Source organism: Saccopteryx leptura, chromosome 5 (assembly GCF_036850995.1).
Source record: "Saccopteryx leptura isolate mSacLep1 chromosome 5, mSacLep1_pri_phased_curated, whole genome shotgun sequence".
Classification (NCBI taxonomy): domain Eukaryota; kingdom Metazoa; phylum Chordata; class Mammalia; order Chiroptera; family Emballonuridae; genus Saccopteryx; species Saccopteryx leptura.
In genome coordinates this window covers 73,220,873-73,247,093 of record NC_089507.1, presented here as the reverse complement: position 1 = coordinate 73,247,093, position 26,221 = coordinate 73,220,873, and the positions used below count along the sequence as shown (strand labels likewise).

Genomic DNA, 26,221 nt, shown 5'->3' with positions numbered 1-26,221 from the left:
ATGCAGCTCTTTTTGCAGCTAAATACTGTCCGTATACCTCTTCTAGTCTTTGGGGCTCTAGGCTGTGGCTCTTGTGGCTGTGGCTGAGAACTCCAAATCTCTGGGTAACCCACCCCACTGAGAGAGTTCCTCTGGGCAGCCCTTTCCACATTTCTGCCCTTCCTACCTGTCTCATTGTGGTTTCCTTGGTGATCCTTGGTTCTAGATTCTTCTTAGTTTAGTCCAAAGTTGGTTTTTCAAGGTGACTGTTCTTAGTTTAAGTTGTAATCCACTTTGGTTCTGGGAGGTGTGAGTTGGAACATCTGCTTACTCTGTTGCCAATTTCTCTCCTAGCTTATTTATTGATAAATGAAGTTGACTGTTCTTTCAAGTTCACTCTGCTGTTCTTAGTGAAAAATAATCTTTTATTTAAGGTCAGAAGTCCTGCCAGCCATATGAAGAAGAAACTTCTATAAAGAACCTGAGTCAAGGCAATCCATTTTTTCATTCTAGCTGATTATATTCAAAACATGTTAGTTTTTAAGTCTTCCAGATTGTTCATCAAAGTTTAAGCTAATGGATAGTTTTCTTTAAAAGATGCAGGAAGACTTCCTTAATTTCTTGAGTCTTAAATTAAAAACAAAAGAAAAACAAACAAACAAAATATAAGTTATAGAGGGGAAGTATGGCAATAGTGATTTTCATCCATCAGAATTCAGTCAGGATTCATCTGTCATTATTCTTCCCAGAAATGAGGAAGCTCTTTCCCTTTCTTCCTTATAAAGTTCTTCCTCCTTATCAAGTCCCTTTATAAAAAAAGAACTTAAAAATGAGGGTTTCTTCATTTCATACGTGTGTGTGTGTGTCCACGTGTATGTATGTAATTTGACCAAAATGTTTATAAATTAAGGATGTGATGAACAGTTTTCAGTTCCAAAAAAGTCTTTTAAAACCACCATATGTCATAAGTCGAACCAAGAAGGATAAGTTGCTTATATTTAAAAAATGATATGTAAATAAAATATTTAACATGTATATTTCAGAGCACTAAAAATTACATTTTCAGAATGGATTAAAATAGAAATACAATATATATATTAATAATTGTTAAAAATATCTAGCAAGAGTGTCCATGGTTTCTAAGTTTGTCTCTATATTTAAATAAACAATTCTAAATATCATAAAATTATTTCCTTATCTCATATATTATATACATCTTAGATAGACACCAATATAGTAAATCTTCATCATCAAAATTATCTCTGGTCTATAATGCAGATTTTTTTTTTTTTTTTTTTTTCTGAAGCTGGAAACGGGGAGAGACAGTCAGACAGTCTCCCGCATGTGCCCGACCGGGATCTACCCGGCACGCCCACCAGGGGGTGATGCCCTGCCCACCAGGGGGCAATGCTCTGCCCCTCCCGGGCGTCGCTTGCTGCTACCAGAGCCACTCTAGCGCCTGGGGCAGAGGCCAAGGAGCCATCCCCAGCGCCCGGGCCATCTTTGCTCCAATGAAGCCTTGCTGCGGGGGGAAGAGAGAGACAGAGAGGAAGGAGAGGGGGAGGGGTGGAGAAGCAAATGGGCGCTTCTCCTGTATGCCCTGGCCGGGAATTGAACCCGGGACTTCTGCACGCCAGGCCGACGCTCTACCACTGAGCCAACCGGCCAGGGCTATAATGCAGATTTTAGAGAAATTCAGTCTTTAATAATATATAACACATATTCAAGTATCATATTTGCATACACAATACATGCATCATTTGTATTGAGTTTTGCATTTATGCAATACACCAGCATTTTGAAATCAGGGAAACAAAACAAATTCCTAACTTTTGACCTAGAATACATGAGCAAAATCTATCGCTCTGACACTTACTAGAAAATTTATATGAACTTAAGAAAGTCACTCACCCTCTTCAAATTCTATTTTTCTTATATGGAAAATGAATATAATTAAGCTTATCTATCTCTTAATTTTAATTATTGACTATCAGTGTATTTCAGACAAACATGCAGACATAATGGTAAAGCATAATGGTTTCTTTCATCAATAAATATGATACTACACCATTTCCAACAGTCAGATAAACTTTGCTGTCTCATTCTTCTTCTTTGGGGAATAATTATCAACATTAGTTTTATTACACCCTGGAATATAGTACAGTAATTAAAATGGTTCTTATACATTTTTAAAAGAACAATAACAACACCTCCATGTTCATCCTTATTTTTATTTCACTTTTAATATAATCAAATAAATACAAAACATTTTATAGTTAAATGGACATAATATAATGAACACTGTGAGAAATCTAAATATATTTCTAGATGAAAGTAAAATTAACCTGTAAGTTACATGTTCACTGATATATTGTATATTTAGTGCAAGTTCCTATGAAAATAAAAAAATTAAAAAGAAGAAAGAAAGAAATAAAAAAAGAAAGGAAGGAAGGAAGGAAGGAAGGAAAGAGAGAAAGAAAGAGAGAAAGAGAGAAAGAAAGAAAGAAAGAAAGAAAGAAAGAAAGAGAAAGAGAGAAAGAAAGAAAAGGGTAAGAGTAAGCAGTACTGAACTGTCTTACTGGTGTTAGAGAGAAATCATAATTGTGTACCTTTAGAGGCTTTTACTTCATTATTATTATCTTTTAGTCTGCATTGACAGCTTTCCCTACATTGCTTTCTTTATTGATTTAATCTAGATGTTAAAACAATTTTTTTTTTCTTTTACATGTTAGTCAAAATATCTTTAATTGAATTCTTTCCTCTTCAAAATGATATTGACCATTCAAGTTGATAAAAAAATCTATACCAGTGGAGTGCTTTATTGTAGGTGACAGAGTTTCTTACATTATCTATATTATAACATTTAAAATAAAAGACAATAAAAAGACATAAGAAGAGGATATAATTAACTCTAAAAATGTTAGAGAAACAGAGGTTTTTGTATTTGAATCATAAAAGGGTGCTTTAAGCAGCAAAGTCAACATGGAGACATACATTTTTTATGTAAATAAATATATTTATAATGTTAATAATGTGGTTTAAACCCAATACTTGATCATGCACATTATACGCTACATAATAATTTAAATAACTTAAGAAATTTATAACATGTTTCTGAATGCTACAACCCTTAACCATGAATATTTTATTGCTTCTCTACAAAATAGAGAACTCAGTGAAAACAGCTTCCTTCTCCTTAGCTCTGTTCTGTTTCCCTATACCCTGCCCACAACACTAAGCCATAGTCCAGGCTCTGTCACTTATCCTTGCAATTAAGCAGAATGTTCAAGAGTGCCTTGTTAATTCCTAGACATTTAATAATTAAAGTGAACTATTATACAAAGTCAATAAACAGGAACAAACCAAAATCAGGTCATGATGTTGAGTCCACGAGATGCGATTTCATTTATGATACATTCAAGTAACTTCCCTCAATATAAGGTCCAGATCCAAAAATCTTTCTTCACTTGTTTAGCGATATACAGTAAATAGTTTTGACTTTCTGTAGTTAGAATAAGACTGTTCATTATTTATTCCATTTGAAGACATACTGCTCTCATCTTTTTATCTCAATGCAAGAAAAGATGGAGATAATTTAGTTCTTCAGTGAACCTGTCCCACTAGGACCAGAGAAACTAGAAGTCTTGTTTTCAAACTTACCCAATGTGCATAGAATATGTGATGAAATTAAATGAAAGCTATAACTACAGGGACATATATGAATGAGAAACTTGAACAAAAAATATGTACTGCCAAGTGGAATATTACATTCTAGAATAGTTGTACATAGAGATAATTTTTAAATAAAAGTCTATTTCTTTTCAAATACAATAAGAGTAAAAAAGAAATATGTTAGTTAAAACTTCCATCAACATTTTATGTGATTTTGTACAAATGCAAAATGTGTGAAATACTTGAAATAGAAACATTTCTATCTTACATACTCTGAGAAGTAGTTAACATATGGAATAATAAAAAATTTATCAACATTTAATATGTCACCTATACATTCCTTATGGTCAATTAATGATTTAACCTAGGTTGAAATATGTACTGGTTTAATTAAACCTTCAGTGCATGTAGGATTCCACAGGGCCTTGAAAAGAAGAAAACAAAAATAAATAAATGAATGACATAAAATTAGTAAAACAAAATGAAATGAAATTTAATATGAACATATAAAATGCTTTAACACAAATAAAAAGAAAACATATACCAACATAAAACTGTTCTAGTTATGATTTTCTAAGTCAAAATTGCTATAAAAATTTACTAAAATATTTATATTAGGGATGCATACAGGCTTCTAACTTCCAATTAAATATGCTTTATTATTAAACATAGCATGAAAGAGGGATGATTGATGGTTCTGTAGAATCAAAAATAACAGTTTTACTCAACTCTCTGCTTTGTAATCATCAAGAAAAAACTTCAGAAAAATTAATTTAGTAATATGTACATCTAACATGGCTCTCCTAATATTGTAAACCATATTCAGTTACAATACAAGGTCCTAAACACAAAGCTCCAACAGAATTTTGTTAAATTTCAGCAATTATTATTTTTGAACTTGTATATTTTCTTGTAGTTTTAAGTGACAGAAAACTAAAACATTTAAGTCTTTCATCTTAAAAAAAAACTTCATTGTTCAGATAATATGGATAAAAAAATATAGAACCGAAGAAGTAAAGAATGTGGTACCTGCCCCCAAGGAATGTAGAATTTCGTTGGAGAGAGACAAATAGAGAAAAGATGAGCCACACTACAAGATGATATGTTATATATGAATATGTAGGATATACCTGAACATACATACACATATTTATACATATTTATCAATATGCATTGAGAACTGGTAATATATAATACTGAATACTACAAGGTGGTAGGTTATATAGGATTGATAACTGCTGAAGAAGTTCTATGATATGAGGGATCGCTTCCAGTTTGGGTGGTCAAATCAAGGATATGAGATTGGAGCTTGGACCAAATTGAGATATTTTTTAAAAATAATGCTTTTTTTTCATTCCAGATAATATGTTATCAGTTAAGATGGTTTAAAACAACAAAATAAGCAAATCAAAACATTAAACATCAGAGACAAGCTTTAGTAATTTATGTTGGAGCAATTTAAGTGGAAGAAAATGTTTAAGTTTAGAAAAAGAAGGAGCTAAAATTACATAAATAGAGAAAGGTATAATTTTAGCAGCTATCAATGATGGTTTAAGGAATGTGAATTTTGTCATTTAAGCCTTCTGAGCCATTAAAAGAAAGTTTTAAATACAACACAATGTAATGTGGGTGTGGGTTTTTTTGGCTTTATTTTTGTAAATTTATATGTGGCACTATACAAATTAGTATGCATAGAACCAGTGAGTAGGAATAAAAGACCAAACCAATGTAAAGAAATCCTAAAACAGCAAGCAGTATTAGAAGGTAATTATTCTTCAAAATGTGATTTCCCCTGTGAAGACACTGGTTCCAGTTTTGTTAACGGTTGACCCATCCTTCTTACAGCTCAAGGGTAACATCCTCAAAAAGGTCTTTCCTGATGAGTCTTTTCTCTGCACAAGGTCTTCTCCTCCTCTGATTCATCTCTTAATTTCAACTCTCTGCTTATTTTCTTCATAGACCTTATCACTGTGAAATTCTCTGTGTAGCTCTATCATTTATAATTTATTGTCTGTTTTCATCCACTAGAATATGAAGTTTATGAAGGGAGGGAACTTATCTAACACTCATTGCAGCAATCTCAATGCCTGGAGTACCCTTATTTTTTAAATGGCTGTCTAAATCAAAAGGGTAAAATAGCTCATAGCAAAAGTAACCATAGGGCTATAACTGTACATTATATATAGGCACAGATTTGTTTTTCAATCAAACATGATTATTAAAAGAAGTCTGCAGAATTATTAAGACTATCAAACATTTAAAAGATGTGCAGTGTTCAGTACCAGCTCCCCAAATGCTTGTTGAACCAATAGGAAAAGACAAAGGGAATATGTTTTATATTTTATGTATTTAGGAATTTGGAATTCTGCTTTGCCCAAATTGGAGGTGGCCCCCTAGTGGCCTGACCCATATCACCAATCTAAACTTAAGTCATCCCATGTGCGTGGGCAACACTTCACTGTTTAGAAAACCTAACATACCCAATCACAACCCTTCAACTCAGCTTTAGCTAGTTCAGTTTACCCGAGGAAATGGGACCTGCCAGTCTTACCAGGGAACTTCATGATCCCTTTTATGTTGTTGTTTCTAATGCTCTATCAAACTTGTTTTTGTTCAAAATTCCTCAGGGGGAATGCTCCATTGCTTGGCAGGCACTGAACTCCACTATCAATAGATTGTTTCTCCTTGAGTGAAGGATATCAAAGTCATTACCAGATTGCATACATTTGTCATTTGACAGAAGGGGACAAGGATAGAATCTGAAGAAACCTTCTAAAGATTCCGGGTGTGGCTTCCAGACAGAGGGGAAGGCACCCAGACAACCCTTTAGGTTTGCTGCTTCTCCAGGATCTCCCGCAAACTTCTCTCTGATGGAGCTCCCCTTATTCTGCATTCTAAGCTCTTAGAGACTGTCTGTCCTGATCCTTCCCACTAGAAAAATTGGGCTGTAAGAGACTCCAGATTTTTTACAAAGTGAAAATCAGGGTGTGAGAAACTCTACATTTTCAGTGTGGAAGTGAGTGTGGAAGACTCCAGACTTTACCAAAATGAGGCCTACAGGTCACAGGAACTGTGCATAGTCACCCAGAAACAGCAAATCTGCTTGAATTAGATAAAGCTATTTCAACAAGGAAAAATAAAGGATACCTCTCAATCTAAAGAAAGCAGGGAAACACCTCATGAGTCTCCTGCTTTTTTTATGATAAAAGAAATAAGGTGCAAACAACTGTCCATTCTTAAAATATTGGCAGTAAATAACCAAAGATAATTTAGAATCACTGTGGCCATTTGAGGGCTCTTTTTACCTAGACAAAGTTATACATTGATACTTATAAAGAGACCTTGAAAGTAGAGGCTCAAATACTAACCAAAAAAATGGGATACTTTCTTTGATTGGTATGCTCATGTGTAAGCTTCTGAAAAAAAAAATCGTATCTCCCAAAAATTCATTGCTAAAAGCCCCCATGCAGTTAAAAAGACAGAAATCTAAAAAATCAGAAAACACACCCCACATAGTGACTCTAGTCTTGACTATACCTCATCCTCTCACTTTTCTTTCTAACTATCCTGAGATTCTCAGATTCTCAAATGACCATTGGAGCTCCCTTTCTATTCTGAAGATCTTATCATTCAGTTCCCTTTTAAAACCCAACCAATGAAAAATCTTAAAGACAAGGACACCCTAAATTCATCCCACAAACCAAAACACGTTTACATCATGGTCCAAGATTAAACTATAAATCATAGTAAAAGTCTTCCCTAAACCAAAGGAGGATCCTGAAAAATTAACCGAGAAATTTAGAGTCATGATTAATGTACTCCCTGACCTGTCCCAATTAATATACATTTGAGCGGTCTACAAAAATGGTTAGAGAGGCAGGCTGGATGAAACCTAAAGAGAAACATATCAGAAGCTTAAGCTACTGCCAGAGATGTTAGATGAGCTCATAAGATGGCTCAAGAGTTTTTAAGGGCTATTCCCAGAGTATTTCCACAAAGAACAAATTGGACTCATTCAATCTTATAAACAAAAATGGATGAATTAGAGCAGATTTTAGAACTAGATTTGAATCTATTTTGGAGACACTCAGGTTTTACTGAAATAACTTCCTCAGATCAATTTGCCCTCACGGCCCTCTTGATGAGCGGCCTCTTCCCAGATCTTTCCAGTATGACCGGCATAATAAACCAGAATGGGAAATCATGAATATTGATGAAGTTTGTATTCTGGCTGAACATTTTGAATGTAGTTTAGAATTAGAAGAGAAAACCCACCAAACTCATGGCCCTCCAGCTTCAAGGACCTCAGCCAACTAATCAGCCACGTATCATTTTAAACTTCAAGGGACCCGACTTAAAGAATCCTCACCCTGAGGCCTATGCCACATCTCTGAACAGACAGGATATTGGAAATGAAACTGTCCCCAAAGAAACATATGCTGACTCTGTCTTCCACACTTCCAAAACAACCTCAATGATGGGCTCCTAAGGAAATAGACAAAAGCTACTTTTGTAGTCCCTCTAAATAAACACAGTGAAATAGAAATAAAAATAAACTAAGAAACACGTCCAGTTTTAGTAGATACAGGAGTGAACTTACCTACTTTAAACCCCACCTTTTTAAAACAATCACTTTCCAAGTGAAAAGCAATATAAAATAGTAAGCACTTCAAATATAACATGAGGAGACAACCCATCAAAACCAGCCCAGATGACTGACTCTAGAATCAATCAATCTCTTATACTTATTTCTCTCTCCTTTGTAATTCAACCCCTTTGAATTTAATCAGCCAAGATCTTTTATCTAAATACCAGGCTACAAATTTCACTCTCAATGGAGAAATTACCCTTGAATTCTCTGACCAACCCAGAATTACCATATTTCCTCATATATAAGATGCTCTCATGTATCAATATAAGATGCACCTTAATTTTGGGGCCCGAAATTTGGAAAAAAAAGTGTATTACATAAAGTTACTGAACTCAAGTTTTATTCTTTATAAAATTTATACAATTCTTCATTACTGTCAATACTTCAGTGCATTAACTTGTCCTCATCTGTGTTTGATGACAAATCACTGTCTTCATATATTGCCTCGTCCTCAGTTTTATCTATTGCATTAAAAATGCCACAACCACTATATAAGATATACCCAGTTTTTAGACTCCAAATTTTTCAAAAATGGGTGCATCTTATACATGGTGAAATATGGTATGTGCCTTAAAATTTGCAGTAGACGATATTGAAGATGAGTCATCCTATGAGAGTCAGGCTTATCTGAAGTTCCTTTGGCTTTCTGGAAACTTCAATTTACAGAGAGGGGAGAATCAAGAGTGCTGAACCCATAAAAATCCAAACAGACTATACCAAAACTTTGCCTCCATTGGCTCAATATCCATTACAACCAGAAGCTATGTAAGGGTTTCCCGCCACTACCCCCCACTCCCGCTCCTCCTCCCTGTCAAACCTTTAATTTTCCCAAGAGTTATTTGTCCTTTGTACCAACCAGCCATTGTAACACTCACATTCTCCCCATTAAAAAGCTTAAGGGGAAAGATTTACGAGTTTTCCAAGACCTAAGGACAAAAAATAAAATTGTGATTACTCATTTTCTGAACCAAATCCAAACACCTTATTATCAGAGGTGCTAACAAACCCTAAATGATTCACAGGGGTAAACTTATGTTCAGCTTTCTTTAGCAACCCTATGGTCCCAAATAAACAATAGTTGTTTGCCTTTATATGGAAAAATTGGCAATATACTTGGACTGTGATGCCTCAGGGATTTACTGAAACTCACACCAATTTTTCCCCAAGTTCTCTATCAAGAGCTAAGCACCCTATAACTGCTGTAGGGGTCCTCATTTTTACAGTATGTGGTGATCTATAGCTATGTTCTCCCACTCTGCAAGTCTCTTAATTAGACTCAATATACAATGTGGGGCAAAAATAGGTTTACAGCTGTGTTGACACAAAACACAAAGTTTATTCTTGTATTATTATAATATTTATTAATTATTGTATTATTTTCCATACAACCAACTGTAAACCTACTTTTGTCCCACTCTGTATTTACTCCAATAGTTGGTAAACAGAGGTCATAAGGCCTCAAAGGAAAAGCTTCAGTTTTGCAAACAGATTGTTCAGGGTTTATGACATGACTTAAGCATTCTGGAGATTTCACTCTCCAAAGTGTATGCAATTAATATAAAACTTTCCAAAATTTACCAGAAAAACAAACAAACATACAAAACCTCAGAGGGTCTTAGGCCTGGCAGCATATTGTCAGCTTTGGGTTCCAAATGCTCTTAATAGCTTTCCCTTGTCATGGACCCACTAAAACCAGAACACCAGAACTACCATGAAAAGATAAACATAAACAGGCATTTAGTGACCTTAATACAGCCTTCCTAAAATCCCTGGCATTGGGCCTACATAGTTATGACCAGTCTTTCACCTTATTCCTTCATGAAAAGAATAATCAGGTTTTATGAGTTTTAACTCAAGACCAAGGTGAAACAATGAGACCTACTGCATATTATAGCATGCAATTAGACTCAGAAGCTAGAGCTTACCCAAACTATTTTAAAAAGGTTGTAGTTATAGCTAAATTAGTAGAAGCCTCACCCTATGTGACCTTAGGAAATTATGTTTATGTCCAAACACCGTATACTATTCAGAATCTTCTAAACTCTACTCCAACTCAACATCTTTTCTCAAGTAGACTCTTAACTTATGACATACTTTTATCTCCATTTAGCATACTCTTAAATGCAACCTTAATCTGGCTACTTTACTTCCTTTAGCAGGTAAGGGAGATGAATGTGACTATGAGACAGTTCTTTTCCAATTAGTTTCCCTTGTCTAGATTTAAACATATATTTGCATATAACCCAGATTTGATTCTATATAGGGACAGGTCCTATACCAAAGTAAGCAGAGAAAATGTTGACTTGTTTATGTGGTCACTACTGAATGAGTAAATTGAATGCAGACCTTTTCTACACTGTAATTTAGGACAATGTGCAGAATTATTTTCCTTGACCAGAACATGCATAGTCATCAAGAAACACCAGGAAACACTGACACTCATAGCCACTATGCCTTTGATGTGGTACATGGTTTTGAAATGTTATAAAAACAAAGAAGATTTATATCTTCAAGCAGCAGTTCTATTAAAAATAGGTATAGGCCCTGGCTTGTGGCTCAATGGATAGAGTGTAATCCCAGTGTATGGATGTCCCAGGTTCCATTCCTGGTAAGGGCACATAAGAGAAGTGACCATTGCTTCTCTCCCCCTCCCTCTCCCACTTTCCTCCCTCATCACCTCCCATAGACAGTGGCTTGATTGGTTTGAGTATGGCCCCGGTGCTGAGGATAGCTCCACTGGAGCACATCAGCCTCAGGTGCTAAAAATAATAGCTCTGGACTTGAGCACTAGCCCCAGATGGGGTTGCCAGGTGGATCCTGGTTGGGGCGCATGCAGCAGTCTGCTTTACTATCTCCCCTCCTCTCACCTAAAAAAACAAAAGGTACAAGTAGAAGAATTTATTTCTGCCATTTTACTTCTGTCTAAAATTTAATATAATTAAGATTAAGGCTTACATTAAAGGAACTAAATCCAAGTATCAGGGAAACATACTGGCAAGTTTTCATGCAAAGCCACTGTACCCCAGGACTGATGAAATCCACTACATCCTTCAAAGGTCTATTTGTTTTCTAACTCAACTCCTCACATCACAATTCATTATTTCAAAACAAACTACTTCCCTTCCGGGAGAACAACAACACTGGAGTTGTAAATCCACTGAGAACTCCAAGTTCTGTAGAGTCAGGAAGGCCACCTGTTTCTCCCAGAATCCCTCAAGGTGCCCTTACTCCATACCTTATATTGCATGACACATCAAAGAACAGAAAAAATAATGCAATGCAAATTAAGAGAAGATATTGGTGGGAAATTGTCATAAGACTGCAGCTAAAGTATTTAATAGGCTTCAGGCCTGCCAAACCCATAATCCTGGTAAACCATCCAAGTTTACCAACTCAACCTCTGCTGGAACCATTTGAATATGTGCAACTGGAAGTCACTCAACTGCACTGGCACAAGGCTATCAATATGTACTCATTATAGTTTGTTTTTTTCTGGATGGATAAGTTGGGGCCTTCCCTTGTAGAAAGATCAATGCCTTTCTGTTGCAGAAAACAAACAAAATTCTTTTTAGAACATGTTATCCCAACTTGAGATATAGCAAGAGAAATTTCCAGTGACTAGACAAACTGTATAGGCCCTCAATAATACTCCCTATATGAGGTGGTATTGCCATTGTCCCAACCACATCTTCAATCATCAGAAAAAGTTGAAAGCCAAAGCATGCTCAACTTAAATGATCAAAACATTCAGAATCCATAAAATTTCCATGGCCTAATAATCTATATTTAGCCCTATTTATTGTAAGGAGCACACCAAATAGAAAACACAAATTAATTACTTATGAAACTATCACAAGGAGACTCATGTCCCTTATGGTCAAACTTCATATTGATACTTCTCTCTTTTATCCTGAAATGGTACAATATTGAAAATTTCTAATTTATTACACCAAAGTATATTTCCAACTGGCTGAGGAACTTTTTCCAACACAGATTCCATTATTTTTCTCCCTTGCAACCTGAAACTTGTGTCTCATAGAAGAGATATATATATATAAGAATGAAAGAAAGAAAGAAAGAAAGAAAGAAAGAAAGAAAGAAAGAAAGAAAGAAAGAAGAAAGAAAGAAGAAAGAAAGAAAGAAAAAAGGAAAGAAAGAAAGAAATAGAGAAGGAAAGAAAGAAAGAGAGAGAGAGAGAAGGAAAGAAAGAAAATCAGTCTCTGAACCTCAGTGTAAGGGACCCTACCAAGTTCTCCTCACCACCAACACAGCCACCCGGCTTCATGATATTGAATTCTGGTTCCACATCTCTCAAAAGAGGGCACTCCCAATTCTTGGGCTTGTACTCCCACTGCTAGCCTTCATCTCAAGTAGATTATTTCCACCTTAGATGTCAAGTCATAACTTTATACTTTAACATCAAACGTAAAACCTTTCTTGTTTTTCCTCCTTCTTACCTTTACATTGACAATCGCACGGAAAAATACCGTAATGCTGTCAGCCACACCTCCACCAGGACACTACTAAGAGGAGATATTCTTTCAGACTATAGGATTTATCATCAATAACTAATTTGTTCATGATGTTAAATACATCCCAGTACTTCCCTGTGAAGACCATTTTTTCTTCCATTCCAAAAGTCACCATAAACTACAATTGACTCCCTTTTGAAGTTACTTACAAAGTCTCACGTTTACAGTCAAAACAACCTGTGCCTTGCTTTATTTAACCTCTCACTTGTCATAACTCTACAAGCTCAGACAGACAGGAATATCTTTAAAAGAACTCTCACCACTACATTGTTATGATTATCTAAATAGTCATAGATCAGCGGTTTTCAACCTGTGGGTCGCGACCCCGGAGGGGGTAGAACGACCAAAACACAGGGGTCACCTAAAGCCATCGGAAATACATATTTTATTTAAAAATGTATTGCGACCCACAGGTTGAGAACTGCTGTCATAGATCCTAGCCTAGAACTGAAAATTTTTCTATAAGCTTCTGCCTCTACAAAATGTTTCATATTTTTTGTAGAATAGAAAATTATCTTTCCAAATGCAATGAAACCTAACTTACCTATGCTTAATTGGGCAAATGAAAATTATCAGCCAATGAATCAATTAATAACATTACTTTAATGGGAGTAGTAGGTTTGTTTTGTTTGTAGCGATTTTAAGGAAAAAAAATTTCTTCTTGAGTCTATCTATGAATGCTCACATGGTTGACACTTAATCAGAGAGTGCCATTTGCCTTATCAAACAATACTCCTAACACTGCACAATCAAACTAAGACTTCTCCGTGGTCAAGTCTCCTCAGTTGCCATTATTGAACCAAACAGGAGGCATTCATGATTCAAGAATCATTTCCTTTGACAGATCCCTACTCCCCTGGCAAGTTGTAAGTACAAATGAGGTTATGATCAGTAACCTCTCCTTAATTCTTGAAGATATTGCAGAATCTACTGCTAAAGCAATAACTTCCCAACAAATATCCTAGACCCTCTGAGTACAGTTGTTCTTGATAGTAGGGCAGCCCTTGATTATCTTTCAGCTGAAAGAGAGGTATCTGCTCTGTGGCCAACACCACCTGCAGCACTTGGATTAATACTTCTGGGAAAGCTGAGACTCAGTTACATAAGATCACAGAAGAAGCCATTTGGTTTAAGAAAGTGACTCCTTCAATGGAGTCTTTCTTTGATCAATTTAATCATAGTTTGTTTGGATTATGGGGACTGTGGCTTCAGAGTGCCCTCCAAATGTTACATATTATCCTGTTCATAGTTCTTATAGTTGTCTTCCTGGTGTGCTGTGCTTTCAAAAAAGGCTTTAAATGCATGCATGCAGTTACTGGCAATGGAAAAATAATCTCCCTTTGCCTAGAATACTAAAAAAGGGGTGAATGAAATGGTCAACTCAGGAATAGAAACCTTACTATCCTAACCTATGAATTCCAGTCTGAGATACAACCTGATTCCAACATTCACAAAAAACAATATCTCAAAATAACACTATTACCTTATATTTTGACTAGTACTCTAAGTACGGCTGACAGTATTAGTCACAAAGGGGCAAATGACAAAGGAAATTTGTATATCTGAATCTATAAAATAAAGGTTTCCCCAGTAGCCTAAGCCACCTCACAAATCTAAACCTAAGTCAGTCCACACTTATGGCAAACACCTTGCTATTTAGGAAACCTAACATACACCAACCACAATCCTTCACCTCAGCATTAGCTAGTTTAATTTGCACTAGAAAACTGGGTCTATAACCTGTTAGCCTTACTGGGAAATCTGACCTTATAGCTAAGCATGCCCTATTTCACACTGCTTCTTTTAATGCTCTATTAACTTGCTTTTGTCCAAAATGCCTTGGTAGTATTTTCCCTGCTTGTGCGGCACTCCACTCCACCATCCATGGGTGGTTTTCCCTTGAATAAAGGGCATGCAACCCAATACTAAATTGTAATGTTTGTCATTTGACAAGTGTATTGTAAGCCTTGTGACATTCATATTTTTAATAAAACTCTAATCCAGATCCATCTTTTATAATTCTAGAAAATGTTACTAAAATGAAGGAAAAAATATAATAGGTTGAATATGTTCAGAGACACAAAATTCACTAAAATATATAATATTAACATTTCTCTTAGCATAGAAGTTTATAATACTCTTGGACTTGTTATATAGTGAGGACAAAAGTCCCAATATTTCTGTTATTTTTGGCTGGTAGAACACAGAAAGGACAACAAGGAAATATTAAAGCTCAACTAATGAGAAAAAAATGGTTCCCTGTGACTACTTTGTAGAGACAACAATAAGTTGAAAAATACAATTCTTTTTTATGATTAACTACTTTAGAAATATAGTAAATTAAAAATAGCAGTTACAATTAGATAGTCCTGATCTTTAAAATATAATGAATTCAATATATTATCTTTTTTTATTTTTGAGAAGAGGGGAGATAGTGAAACAGACTCCTGCATGCATTCCGACTGGGATCCACCCAGCAACCCCTGTTCAGGGCTGATGCTTGAATCAACCAAGCTATCCTTAGCACCTGAGGCTGACACACTTGGACCAACCGAGCTATCCTCAGTGCCTGGAGCTGATGCTTGGACCAATCAAGCCACTGGCTGCTGGAGGGGAAGAAAGAGAGAAGGAAGAAAGAAGCAGATGTTTGCTTCTCCTCCGTGCCTCATCTGGAATCAAAACCAGGACATCCATAAGCTGGGCTGATGTGCTATCTCCAAGCTAGCTGGTCAGGGCTCAATATGATGTCAAATTAGAAAAAACAAACAAACTAGTATTGAACATTTACTTTTAATAATTATATTTTAGAAGAAAAGTGCCTTGACTTTTGTGTGTCCTCAAAATTTTTCAAGTTATTTTATTTTGTATGAAAGTAGGACTTGAAATTAAATATGACATACAAACATAATTTCATATTATTATGGCAGTGTTGAGGAATTTCCTTTTTTAAATAATATATTTCTACACTGAAATGACAAAGATTATTATTATAAAGGTACTTCATGCTTTCTAATAGTTGTCCTTATTCACATTTTTTCAAATACCCTCCAAACACCTGTTGCGCTAAACTGCCTAACCCAAGATTTAGTCCTGTACTATGCATCGCAAGCATTTAAATGCCATTTAAATCTTGCTTCCAATTAAAAAAAATGAAATAGCTAATTCCTTCACTGGAAAACTTCTAAGCATGTCAAAAATAGAAAAACTGGTACAATTAACATCTATATAGTTATCACATAAACTCAGTAACTAAAAGTTGCCATAGTTGCTTTTTGTTTCTTTTCTCTCCCCATATGTGCATGCATACACACACACACACACACAATTATATATAAACATTACATTTGTCATTATGTCTCTTTAGTCTGTCTAATAATGATAATTTACCAACTTTTTAATAGCACTTTCTTTTTTAAGGATACAGGTCAGTTGTTTCAGAATACTGCTTCTTTGGGATTTGTCTGATTGTTGACTTGTGGTGGTGTTTAATGTATCCATCTATTTCCAGTGTTTACTGTATACTGAAAGTTAGGTGTATACACTTAAATTGCTCCAGGTTAGATGTTTCTAACTATTGCTTTATACTCTTTCAGTGAGAAGAGCTAAAATAGATATTTTAGTTATTATAAATCCATATTAATAATTTCTATTTGAATATTATATTACAGGTATTTTTAATTTTTTTCTTTTCATAATTATATTTCTTTTCTGTCATCCTGAAATATTTTGGGTACTAATAAAGTTCAACTGAATTATTAGTTGAATCTTACACCATACATAAATAGCTTCAAAATTATTATTATAGTACCAATATAATTTTACTATGAGCTAAGTTTTACATTTTTTTGCACTTTTCTTTTTCCTTGGACACTAGCTTAATAAAAATGTACAACCAGAGGAAAGATTCCAAATCACTTAAAAAAAATTTTATCCCTGTGGTTATGATACAAATTTGATGTATGATTAAATTTATATATTTATTTTACTTATTTATTTTTATTTAAAAAATAAACTTAATGGAGTGACATTGATCCATTACCTCATTACCATAACCCAAAGAACCCTTCTCCAAGGGACATTGTATTAAAATTGTCAAAAATTAATGACAAAGAATCTTCAAGGCAGCCAGGGAAAAGAAAGTAACATATAAAAGAAAGCCCATCAGGTTATAATCAGAGTTTTCAGCAGAAACTCTTCAAGCCAGAAGATAATAGACCCAAATATTCAAAGTACTGAAAGAGGGGAATAAGAAAAATATATCCATCAAATTTATCCTTTAAAAATGAATGTGAAATACTTTTCCAGTTATATAGGAGTTTATCTATTTCAAGTGGATTTTAATAATTTAGTTTTTTTTCTATGAAAACTGTATTAAAATTCATACTCAAAAATTTTAATCTATTGTCATCCCTTTTGCACTCTTCTATTCTTTTCTCTTGCCTCCCCTATGAGTATAAACATTTTACCATTGTTTTTTCTGTTATTTGTACATATATAAAATATTACAAAAATTAAATACTACACAACAGTATCACACCTTGATTGTTTCACTCATTAATGTTGTCTAGAGATTATGCCATATCAGAACGTTGAGGTCCCCCATCCTTTTGGAGGGCTTTACAGTCTTCCAGTTTGTGAATAGGACCCATTATCAAACCACCCCTATTGATGGACTTTTGTGTTGTTCTTCATTGTTAGCTCTTACAAATAAAGCCCACTAAGGAAAACCTTACAGAGACACTATTTTGTATATATAAATGTACATGTTCAAGGGAGATTTGTAGAGTTAGCATTGCTGGGTGTAGAAAAAAAAATGATATAAAATTTTGTTAGATTTTCCAAAAGTTTCTTTTATAGAGCATTATACCATATGACAATGTTGTTCTTAAAAAGGCAAAAAAAATTTTTAATCTAAAAAACTTTTCATGTTCATGACTGAATAATATTTAGTCATTTAATTATGAAATAAAAACTTAATATTACAGTAAAATAATATTCATTATATTTGAAATGTTAAAGATATATGTAAATACATATTTATGTACATATATTTACAGATAATAATTCAGTGCTTATATGTTTAACCTACTAAAAATCAAGATGGAGAAATATCCTTTTAAAAATGCAGAAAATAACATGCACAACTAGTAACTTTTGTATATGTTTATGATTTATGTTAAGTTCCTTTTAGTTTTATATTGCTTAAGGCCTAAAAGTAAGTGATTATTGATGTTCTCCCAAAGAAGAATAGTTAATCTTTTCACATTCAATTAGAGTTTGTAGCAACTTTCTAATAATATAAAAAAGCTTCTTAATAACATTTCTGAAACAATATTAAGTGTTTCTTAAACTCTGAAAAGTTGAAAAATAACCCCACTATATTCCCAATTCTATTAGTCTTTTATTAGGCTTAAAAATAACTCATCAACTATTAGGTTATACTTCTATAATGTAAGAAAATGATAAACTTGCTTAAAATACCTTTCTTTTGAAAAGTACTCTACATTAGACTACACCTTTAACAAATTTTCCTTTCATTTGATGGATTAAATCTAAATCTATAAATTCATTTTGAAGTACAAAACTTTTAAAATAATGACAAATTTAAAGTAATCCTAATATGTAAATAACTTTGAATCTTTAAGCATTCTAAATTTTAAATTATACTATTTTCAGTATAAATTCTCTACAGTAATTCAACTTAATAAATTTAAAGTAATAATTATCATCTTAATAATGTGGTGTCACATAAAGCGGTGGTCCCCAACCCCTGGTCCACAGACCAGTACCGGTCCATGGGCCATTTGGTACAGGTCTGCAGAGAAAGAATAAATAACTTATATTATTTCCATTTTATTAATATTAAAGTCTGAACAATGTTTTATTTTTTTTAAAATGACCAGATTCCCTCTGTTACATCTGTCTAAGACTCACTCTTGATGCTTGTCTTGGTCACGTGATACATTTATCCGTCCCACCCTAAAGGCCGATCCGTGAAAATATTTTCTGACATTAAACCGGTCCGTGGCCCAAAAAAGGTTGGGGACCACTGACATAAAGGTATCATTTCCTGGTCTTACTTTACAGAGCACGAGGTTAAAGCTAAACATGGCTCTCATTTAGAAATGTCCTGCAATGCAATATCGTGAAAATTTCCATTATATCGCCTGTTTGGTATGAAGCAAAACATTTATAAAACTTTTTTATCTTTACCTCTTTACACTTATTTATTATGAAAATACTTTACATCTTTATTTTAAAATATTTGTTAAAGAGAACACCACAGACCTAAAATGGCAACACTTGTGCCAAAACGCAGATAACCAAACCTAGATTTAGTACCTCACTTAGCTGCTGTTTCAAACTCTCCAAGGAACATAATCTTAACCAATTTGGAATTTTCTGGTCAACACCCATAGGTAATCTGTCATGTGGGCCCTCTCCTTCCACTTTAGAAAGAAGTGGCAATCTGCATGATAAAATCCCTTTCTGTTCCATTTCTCCTAAAAGATGGTGCCCTGGCTTAAAATAATTATATACTTTATTTTGTTAAATTGCTACCTTGCCCCATCTATCCAGTTAATCTGTCTTTTATTATAGGTCTGGGGGTGGATGTTTCTCAGGCAAGAACCTAGAAGGGTAGAGAGAAAGTTCTTTTTTTCTTGCCACATAATTTAAGCTATACAAAATATATATTTTTGTGTGTTTTTATTGTTTCATTTTAATGAATACTTTTATAACTACTAGAGCATTTACAGTCAACACCTAGTCTTGCTTTTCTCCCCATGATAATTTTAACCACAAATTCTCTTAACAAAAGAATCATCAGTTATCAAATTGTTTATAGTCAAAGCTGAATTAAAACCTGGAGGCATTCCAGGAATGGTTTGGCTTCTAGATAAAGATTCAGGATTTTACAAAGAAGCATTCAATGCAATACTGTAAAGGCAACTGCATGCTGGCACTTAGTTTAAAATTATTGGTTATCTGCGCTGATCTGCCTTAATGCTTTTTGTTCTAAAAGGCACAAAGTAGTCATTTCAAAATGTGTTATATAGGACAAAATAATATAAAATAAAATATAGGATAGCAATGTGCACTTCTGTAGCTTTTGTTGTAAATAAACGATTACATACTAATTTGTTAGAGATTTTTAGTATCATAAAAGTGACAATAGAGATTTTTCATTAATTATTTTTTTCACCAAGTAGTGTGATCGAGTCTATCCAGCCCTCTTTTCAGTGTTTATTCTGAATGTTCTCTGAGAGGCCGAACTGGCGGTTCCTCAGGTGGTGTTTCCCTGGCGTAAAATCTCTTAATACAATGTCTGTGACTAGGGTTTCATGGTACCAAATGCATTTTTTCCCATACTGCTCAGCCTCTGAGTCTAAGTAAAGCCAACTCTTCTTACCTAGGGTTACAGCAAGGTAAAGCAATTTGTTCTTACTGACTGAAGGTCTTCAAGGTGTTTTCATGAAGCATGTATCACAAAAGGATTTCTGACTACATGTGATTCTCATCTCACCTCCTTCAAGTCTCCTGTCTCACTGCTCACTCTCAGACCTGCTTAGACCACCTTATTTAAAATTTCTGATCATAGCCCTGACCCCCATTCCTACATTCATAACTACCTTATCCCTCAGCTATTTTTCCTTTTTTACATCGCACTTATCATCTTCTAATGTACTATGTAATTAACTTATTTTTTACATTTATTATTGTAAAATGCAAAATGCAAGCTCCATGAGGGAATATTTGTTATTTGATTAAAGGATGTATCTTAAAAACATAGAACAAGGCCTGGCTTCCAGGGTCACTGAATAATACAGTGTGTCCATAAAGTCATGGTGCACTTTTGACTGGTCACAGGAAAGCAACAAAAGATGATAGAAATGTGAAATCTAAACCAAATAAAAGTAAAGCTCTCCCAGTTTCATACCTATTCAGTGCAGTTTGATGTGGGCTCACGCACAGATTTTTTAGGGCTCCTTAGGTAGCTATCCCGTATAGCCTCTACAGACTCATCACTGACTGATGGCCTACCAGAAGGGGTTTCTCCACCAAACTGCCGGTTTCCTTCAACTGCTTATCCCACCGAGTAATGTTATTCCTATGTGGTGGCGCTTTGTTATAAACGCGCCGATATTCACGTTGCCCTTTGGTCACAGATTCTAATTTAGTGAGCCACAGAACACACTGAACTTTCTTCTGTACCGTCCACATTTCGACTGGCATGGCCATGGGCTGCTCCGCTGTATACACGGTGTTACGTCATCATCTGTGCATGCGCACATGCTGCCACATCATCCTATGGAAACTGGGAGGGTTTTTCTTTTATTTGGTGCAGATTTCACATTTCTATCATCTTTTGTTGCTTTCCTGTGACCGGTCAAAAGTGCACCATGACTTTACAGACACACAGTACTTGTTGAATGAATGAAGGTAGGGATTTTCAAGTGATTCCCTTACCACTGGAGGAGCTATGACTCCTCCATTAAACATTAATAAGCCCCTGTAGCAAATGATTATGTTTCCCGTAATTATATTAAATCAACGTTCTTGTCTGAACTTATCCTTAATGGAATACGAAAAACTGTAGTTCCACAGAAAGCTTAAATATATCATTTAGTTTTTAACCTGATTTTCTTTTTAACTTGTAAAAATAAACAGAAATATTAATTACTTGAGATAAATAAATATAAATTAAATGTGTATGGGGATGCACTCATTTATTGAATGTTGGGGCAAGTATTGAATTAAAAAAAGTGATAGCAACAAATTGATTCCCAATAGAAATTATAGTTTATTAGCAGGTAGATGAGAGCTTAACTAATAGTGATTCAATTCCTAGAATTGGGCTGAATCCATAGGCTGACATAATACATTAGCATAATAAAAAATAGCTTTGTCTAACAGGTAATAAAACACATATAGTAAAACCAATAATTCTTATTACTTACATGATAAACTATTTTCATATTTGCTAGAATTCCTTGCATACTACTAACTGTGCCAGGTAGACCTCCAAAATCAAATCTGAAGAAAGTAGCATAGAATGGAATGCACAAACAATTGGATTGAGCAGTTTTTCAAAATGTGTATTGATAATACTACTAGTATTATTACTTTCTTTCCATATAAGTAGAAAACTGCACTTATAAAGTAAATCTCACCTCTTGGGAAATGTGCTAAAATGTTTGAAAAGCATAGAGTCGTATAAGCATACATTTCCAACCTGATTTATGCGTCACTCACATGTGACTGAGAGAAAATATGGGTGATGACACAATTCAGTCAATTTTAAATAGGCAAATTAAAACCACTAATGGTATTTAAACTAACAGTGATTAACAGTAATTTAACATTTGATGATATACCCAATAACTTCAAAGAAAATATGAAAAAAAAAAACTAGCGCAAGTGCAACACTAGTAAAAACTTTTATATAAGTGTGAAACATTCACTAATGAAAAGAAGAACCCTTCTAAAACGCTAGTGTTTGCCTAAAAGAGCAACTTAGAGACCCTATGACTGTTCTATGTTCAGGCACTAATGTAAAAGAAAAGGTACACTGAGTCAATTAGCCCCATTTAAAATGGCAATCTTCTGCAGAACATCAAGAGGAAGTTTCAAAAAATACTATCTATGAAAATTTCAAATTAATATAAGTACCTGAATTTTTTCAGTGTCAGAATATCAAATCTTCACTGAAGCATTTTGGCTATACATTTCCAATTATTTTAAGCAAAAATGTTATTTGCAGTAGTTAAAAATATCCAGTAATTACAGATAATATATGTGCTATGTTGAAGCATCTATTTATATAGTTGATGTAACCAGAAGAATCTTCTTTACCTCTTAAAGTAATCTCATAATTGGCAACATTGCTACTTGACTACATCTATTCATTTTCTATCCTTTTTTAATAACGCAAGTGACACCTAAGAAATTATTCTTTGATCTTTCAATAAACTGTTAGACAGAGGAAGGTGAAAGAGGTTAAATTGGCATTGATTATTTAGACACGTTCATCATTTATTTAACAATCTCCTTCATCACAAGAACTATTGTGTTTATAGGCCTTTGCTGAGACACTTTGATTTTATTTTTAAATAACTGTTGCCATGTGCATTACAAATCAGAGAACTCTGCACACTAACATTAGTTTCAAGTTGATAAATGTTACAGAATAGAGTAGCTTACTTTTGAAACCCTTGAACTTATTCACTGAGGTTGATTTTTAGAAATTTCTTTTAATAGTTTTCACTATAATTAATGTCTTATGAGGAGTTTATTTCCTATCTTAAGTAAAATGTGTAACAACAGCTATTTTCCCAAGGAAATTATATTAATGCATACTTGTCATCTCTTATATTTGTTCATATCACTAAAACATGACTCATAGAGATCTATGCAGGAAAATTTGTGGCTAATATTTGGTAGCTTTAGGAAGGAAAAAGGAAGTAAAAGAATTATCCATAATGTACAAGATTTTGACTACATTTTCCATTATGTTCTTCTGACAAATATTATTGTACATTATAAAGTGTTATAATATTGTATGTAACTATATCATATTTGTGAGAAATTAAAACAATATCAAAATATATTTGCTGAAAAAACGCATGCAAAATATTATAAATTAAAATATAAACAATTCTTACTGCACATATAAAAGTAAAAAATTATTCATAATTAGATATTGAAAAATATAGGAAATATAGTCTAGTCATGGAAAAATCACACTACTGATGAATCATGTATTCCAAATAGCTACACAATTCAACACTTTTTAAATACTTTAGTTGTTTCTAATGCATTTAAAATATTTCCTTTTCTCAGTTTTTCTATACTAAATGCTCTAAAGTTCATTGCTACAGTTACCTCTAGTTACTGGCATAAAGTTCAATATGCACATATTAGGTAATTAATTTGCTGATTCTGATGATATATACTAGAGTATATCAGCAAGAATTGTGAACATGAAGTCTGTAGAAAAGATTATCATTCTATGTTAACAACTACCTAAATAATAAGACATTTGTACAAAAGGATTCTTAAGGACTCATTACCAAGAAATTATCATTCTTTAACATAATTCAATCCAGTAAAACACATTAAACTTTCATTGTCAGATATTACAAAAACAAGCTAGAAATGATGAGGATTTTTTTATTATTATTGATTTAAGTGAGAGAGATGGAGAGAGAGAGAGAGACTGGAACATGAATCTGCTCCTGTATGCCCTGACTGGGGATCGAACTGGCAACCTTTGTACTTTGGGACAAAGCTCTTAACCACCCAAGCTATCTGACCAGGGAGAAGCAATGAGAACTTAAAAATGAGGATTTAATAAAAAGGATTAACTATTTTCACAGCTTTATTTTTATTTACATGGTTAGAGAACTATATAACACTGATATAAAAATTAGTAAAACCAGAAAATATGAGGTATAGATGGGCAAATACATATAAGATGGCTAGTAACTATAGCTTAGTTAGCATGGGTGTCATTCATTTTTTGGCAACTCCTCTGACAAGCAGTCCTAATAGTGTCATCAATTTCTATATTATATTAAATCATTTAGACATTTATAATTCCATCTCCCTCCTGACCAGGCGGTGGCGCAGTGGATAGAGCATCGGACTGCGATGCAGAGGACCCTGGTTTGAGACCCCAAGGTTGCCAACTTGAGAGCGGGCTCATCTGGTTTGTGCAAAAGCCCACCAGCTTGAACCCAGGGTAGCTCCAGCAAGGGGTTACTCGGTCTGCTGAAGGCCCGCAGTCAAGGTACATATGAGAAAGCAATCAATGAACAACTAAGGTGTTGTAACACGCAATGAAAAACTAATGATTGATGCTTCTCATCTCTCTCCGTTCCTGTCTGTCTCTCTCTCTGACTCACTCTCTGTCTCTGTAAAAAATAAATAAATAAATAGAATTCCATCTCCCAAATATAATTGCCCTATATTGGAGAAAATTAAATATTTGTCTAAATTCAAAAGGATTTCCCATTTTTTTTAAAAATAGCTACATTACTTCTAATAAAAGACTAGATTTTTACCACTGCCACAAAGTGAACAAGTGAATTTACTTTTCTGTAATTCAGTTAACTTATTTGAAAACTGAGGGCTTTGAAGTAGAATAATTCTAAATTAACTTATTGTTTCTGTGTTGTATTATTTTTTTATATTGAAATAAGATTTAATGGGAACTCTGGGCTTATTACTTATTGGATAATGTTCTGGCTTGAAGATGCAAAAACACATAGGTTATTATTTATAAATTACATATTGGATTTATATCCTAAAGACTGATATAAATTAATATGAATTAAAATTTTTAAACAGAAACAAAACTCCTCCAAAGAGATTAATATTAAATTACTTATGGTAAATTCTCTTTGAACTTAATAAAATCATTTTTCTTAAAATATGAAACATTAACACTTAAATAATACATAACAATGTTATTCAAGAAGTATTAAAGTCAAATTATTAATATCTAGAAGACTTAGTATCTAGGAAACATTAAATAAATGTAACAAAATTCAAAATAAAAGCATAGCTTTCAATGTTTTTTTATATTAAAAAATACTGCATATAAAGATTGAAAAAAATCTCCACTAGAATTCAAAACTTTGGTTATTTCCTAATAGACATAAGCAGTTTATTTATTTATTTATTTATTTATTTATTTATTTATTTATTTATTTATTTTACAGAGACAGAGAAAGGGATAGATAGGGACAGAGAGACAGGAAGGGCTAGAGATGAGGAGCATCAATTTTTTGTTGTGGCAACTTAGTTGTTCACTGATTGCTCTCTAATATGTGCCTTGACCTTGGGGCTATAGCAGAGTGAGTGACCCCTTGCTCAAGCCAGCAACCTTGGGCTCAAGCTGGTGAGCTTTGTTCAAACCAGATGAATTTGTGCTCATGCTGGTGACCTTGGGGTCTCAAACCTGGGTCCTCCCTGTCCCTGTCGATGCTCTATCCACTGTGCCACTGCCTGGTCAGTCTAGGTAGCTTTTTTATTAAATACGTTAACATACTTTGCAAGTCAACACAAAAGTATTATCCATATTTATGTTATTTAATACAATTAGGACACAATAAAACATACATTTTATTATCATATACTTTCACAAAACTATTTAAAATTATCTTTATTCTATTTATACTTGTCAATAAAGTGTTATGAATTCTATTAATAAATGTTTTTAAATAGAATAAAAAACAGTTCTCATAAACATTACCTACAAGATAAAAAAGACAATTCCTCTAATTTTTCATCAAAATGAAATTTAAAGTCATAAACCTAGGCAAAATTAAAATCTCAAGGCTGCATTTAAGGAAAGATAAGTATTTGAATCAAAGTTATCCAA

At 33.8% G+C, this 26,221-nt stretch overlaps 1 protein-coding gene across 3 annotated transcripts in view; it reads right to left on the bottom strand.

Annotated features, from left to right (window-relative positions):
- The window catches only part of CCSER1 (coiled-coil serine rich protein 1), a 1,510,224-nt gene that overhangs the window by 622,092 nt on the left and 861,911 nt on the right, over positions 1 to 26,221 (bottom strand). The window contains exon 10 of one of the 3 annotated variants that reach the window (XM_066385744.1): positions 2,526 to 4,075. The exons of the other annotated variants lie outside the window; for them this stretch is intronic. Within the exon in view, the coding sequence (XP_066241841.1) occupies positions 4,016 to 4,075 (60 nt within the window). The 3' untranslated portion in view covers positions 2,526 to 4,015. Of the gene's footprint in view, positions 1 to 2,525; positions 4,076 to 26,221 lie in introns of those variants that run through there. 3 annotated transcript variants of the gene reach the window in all.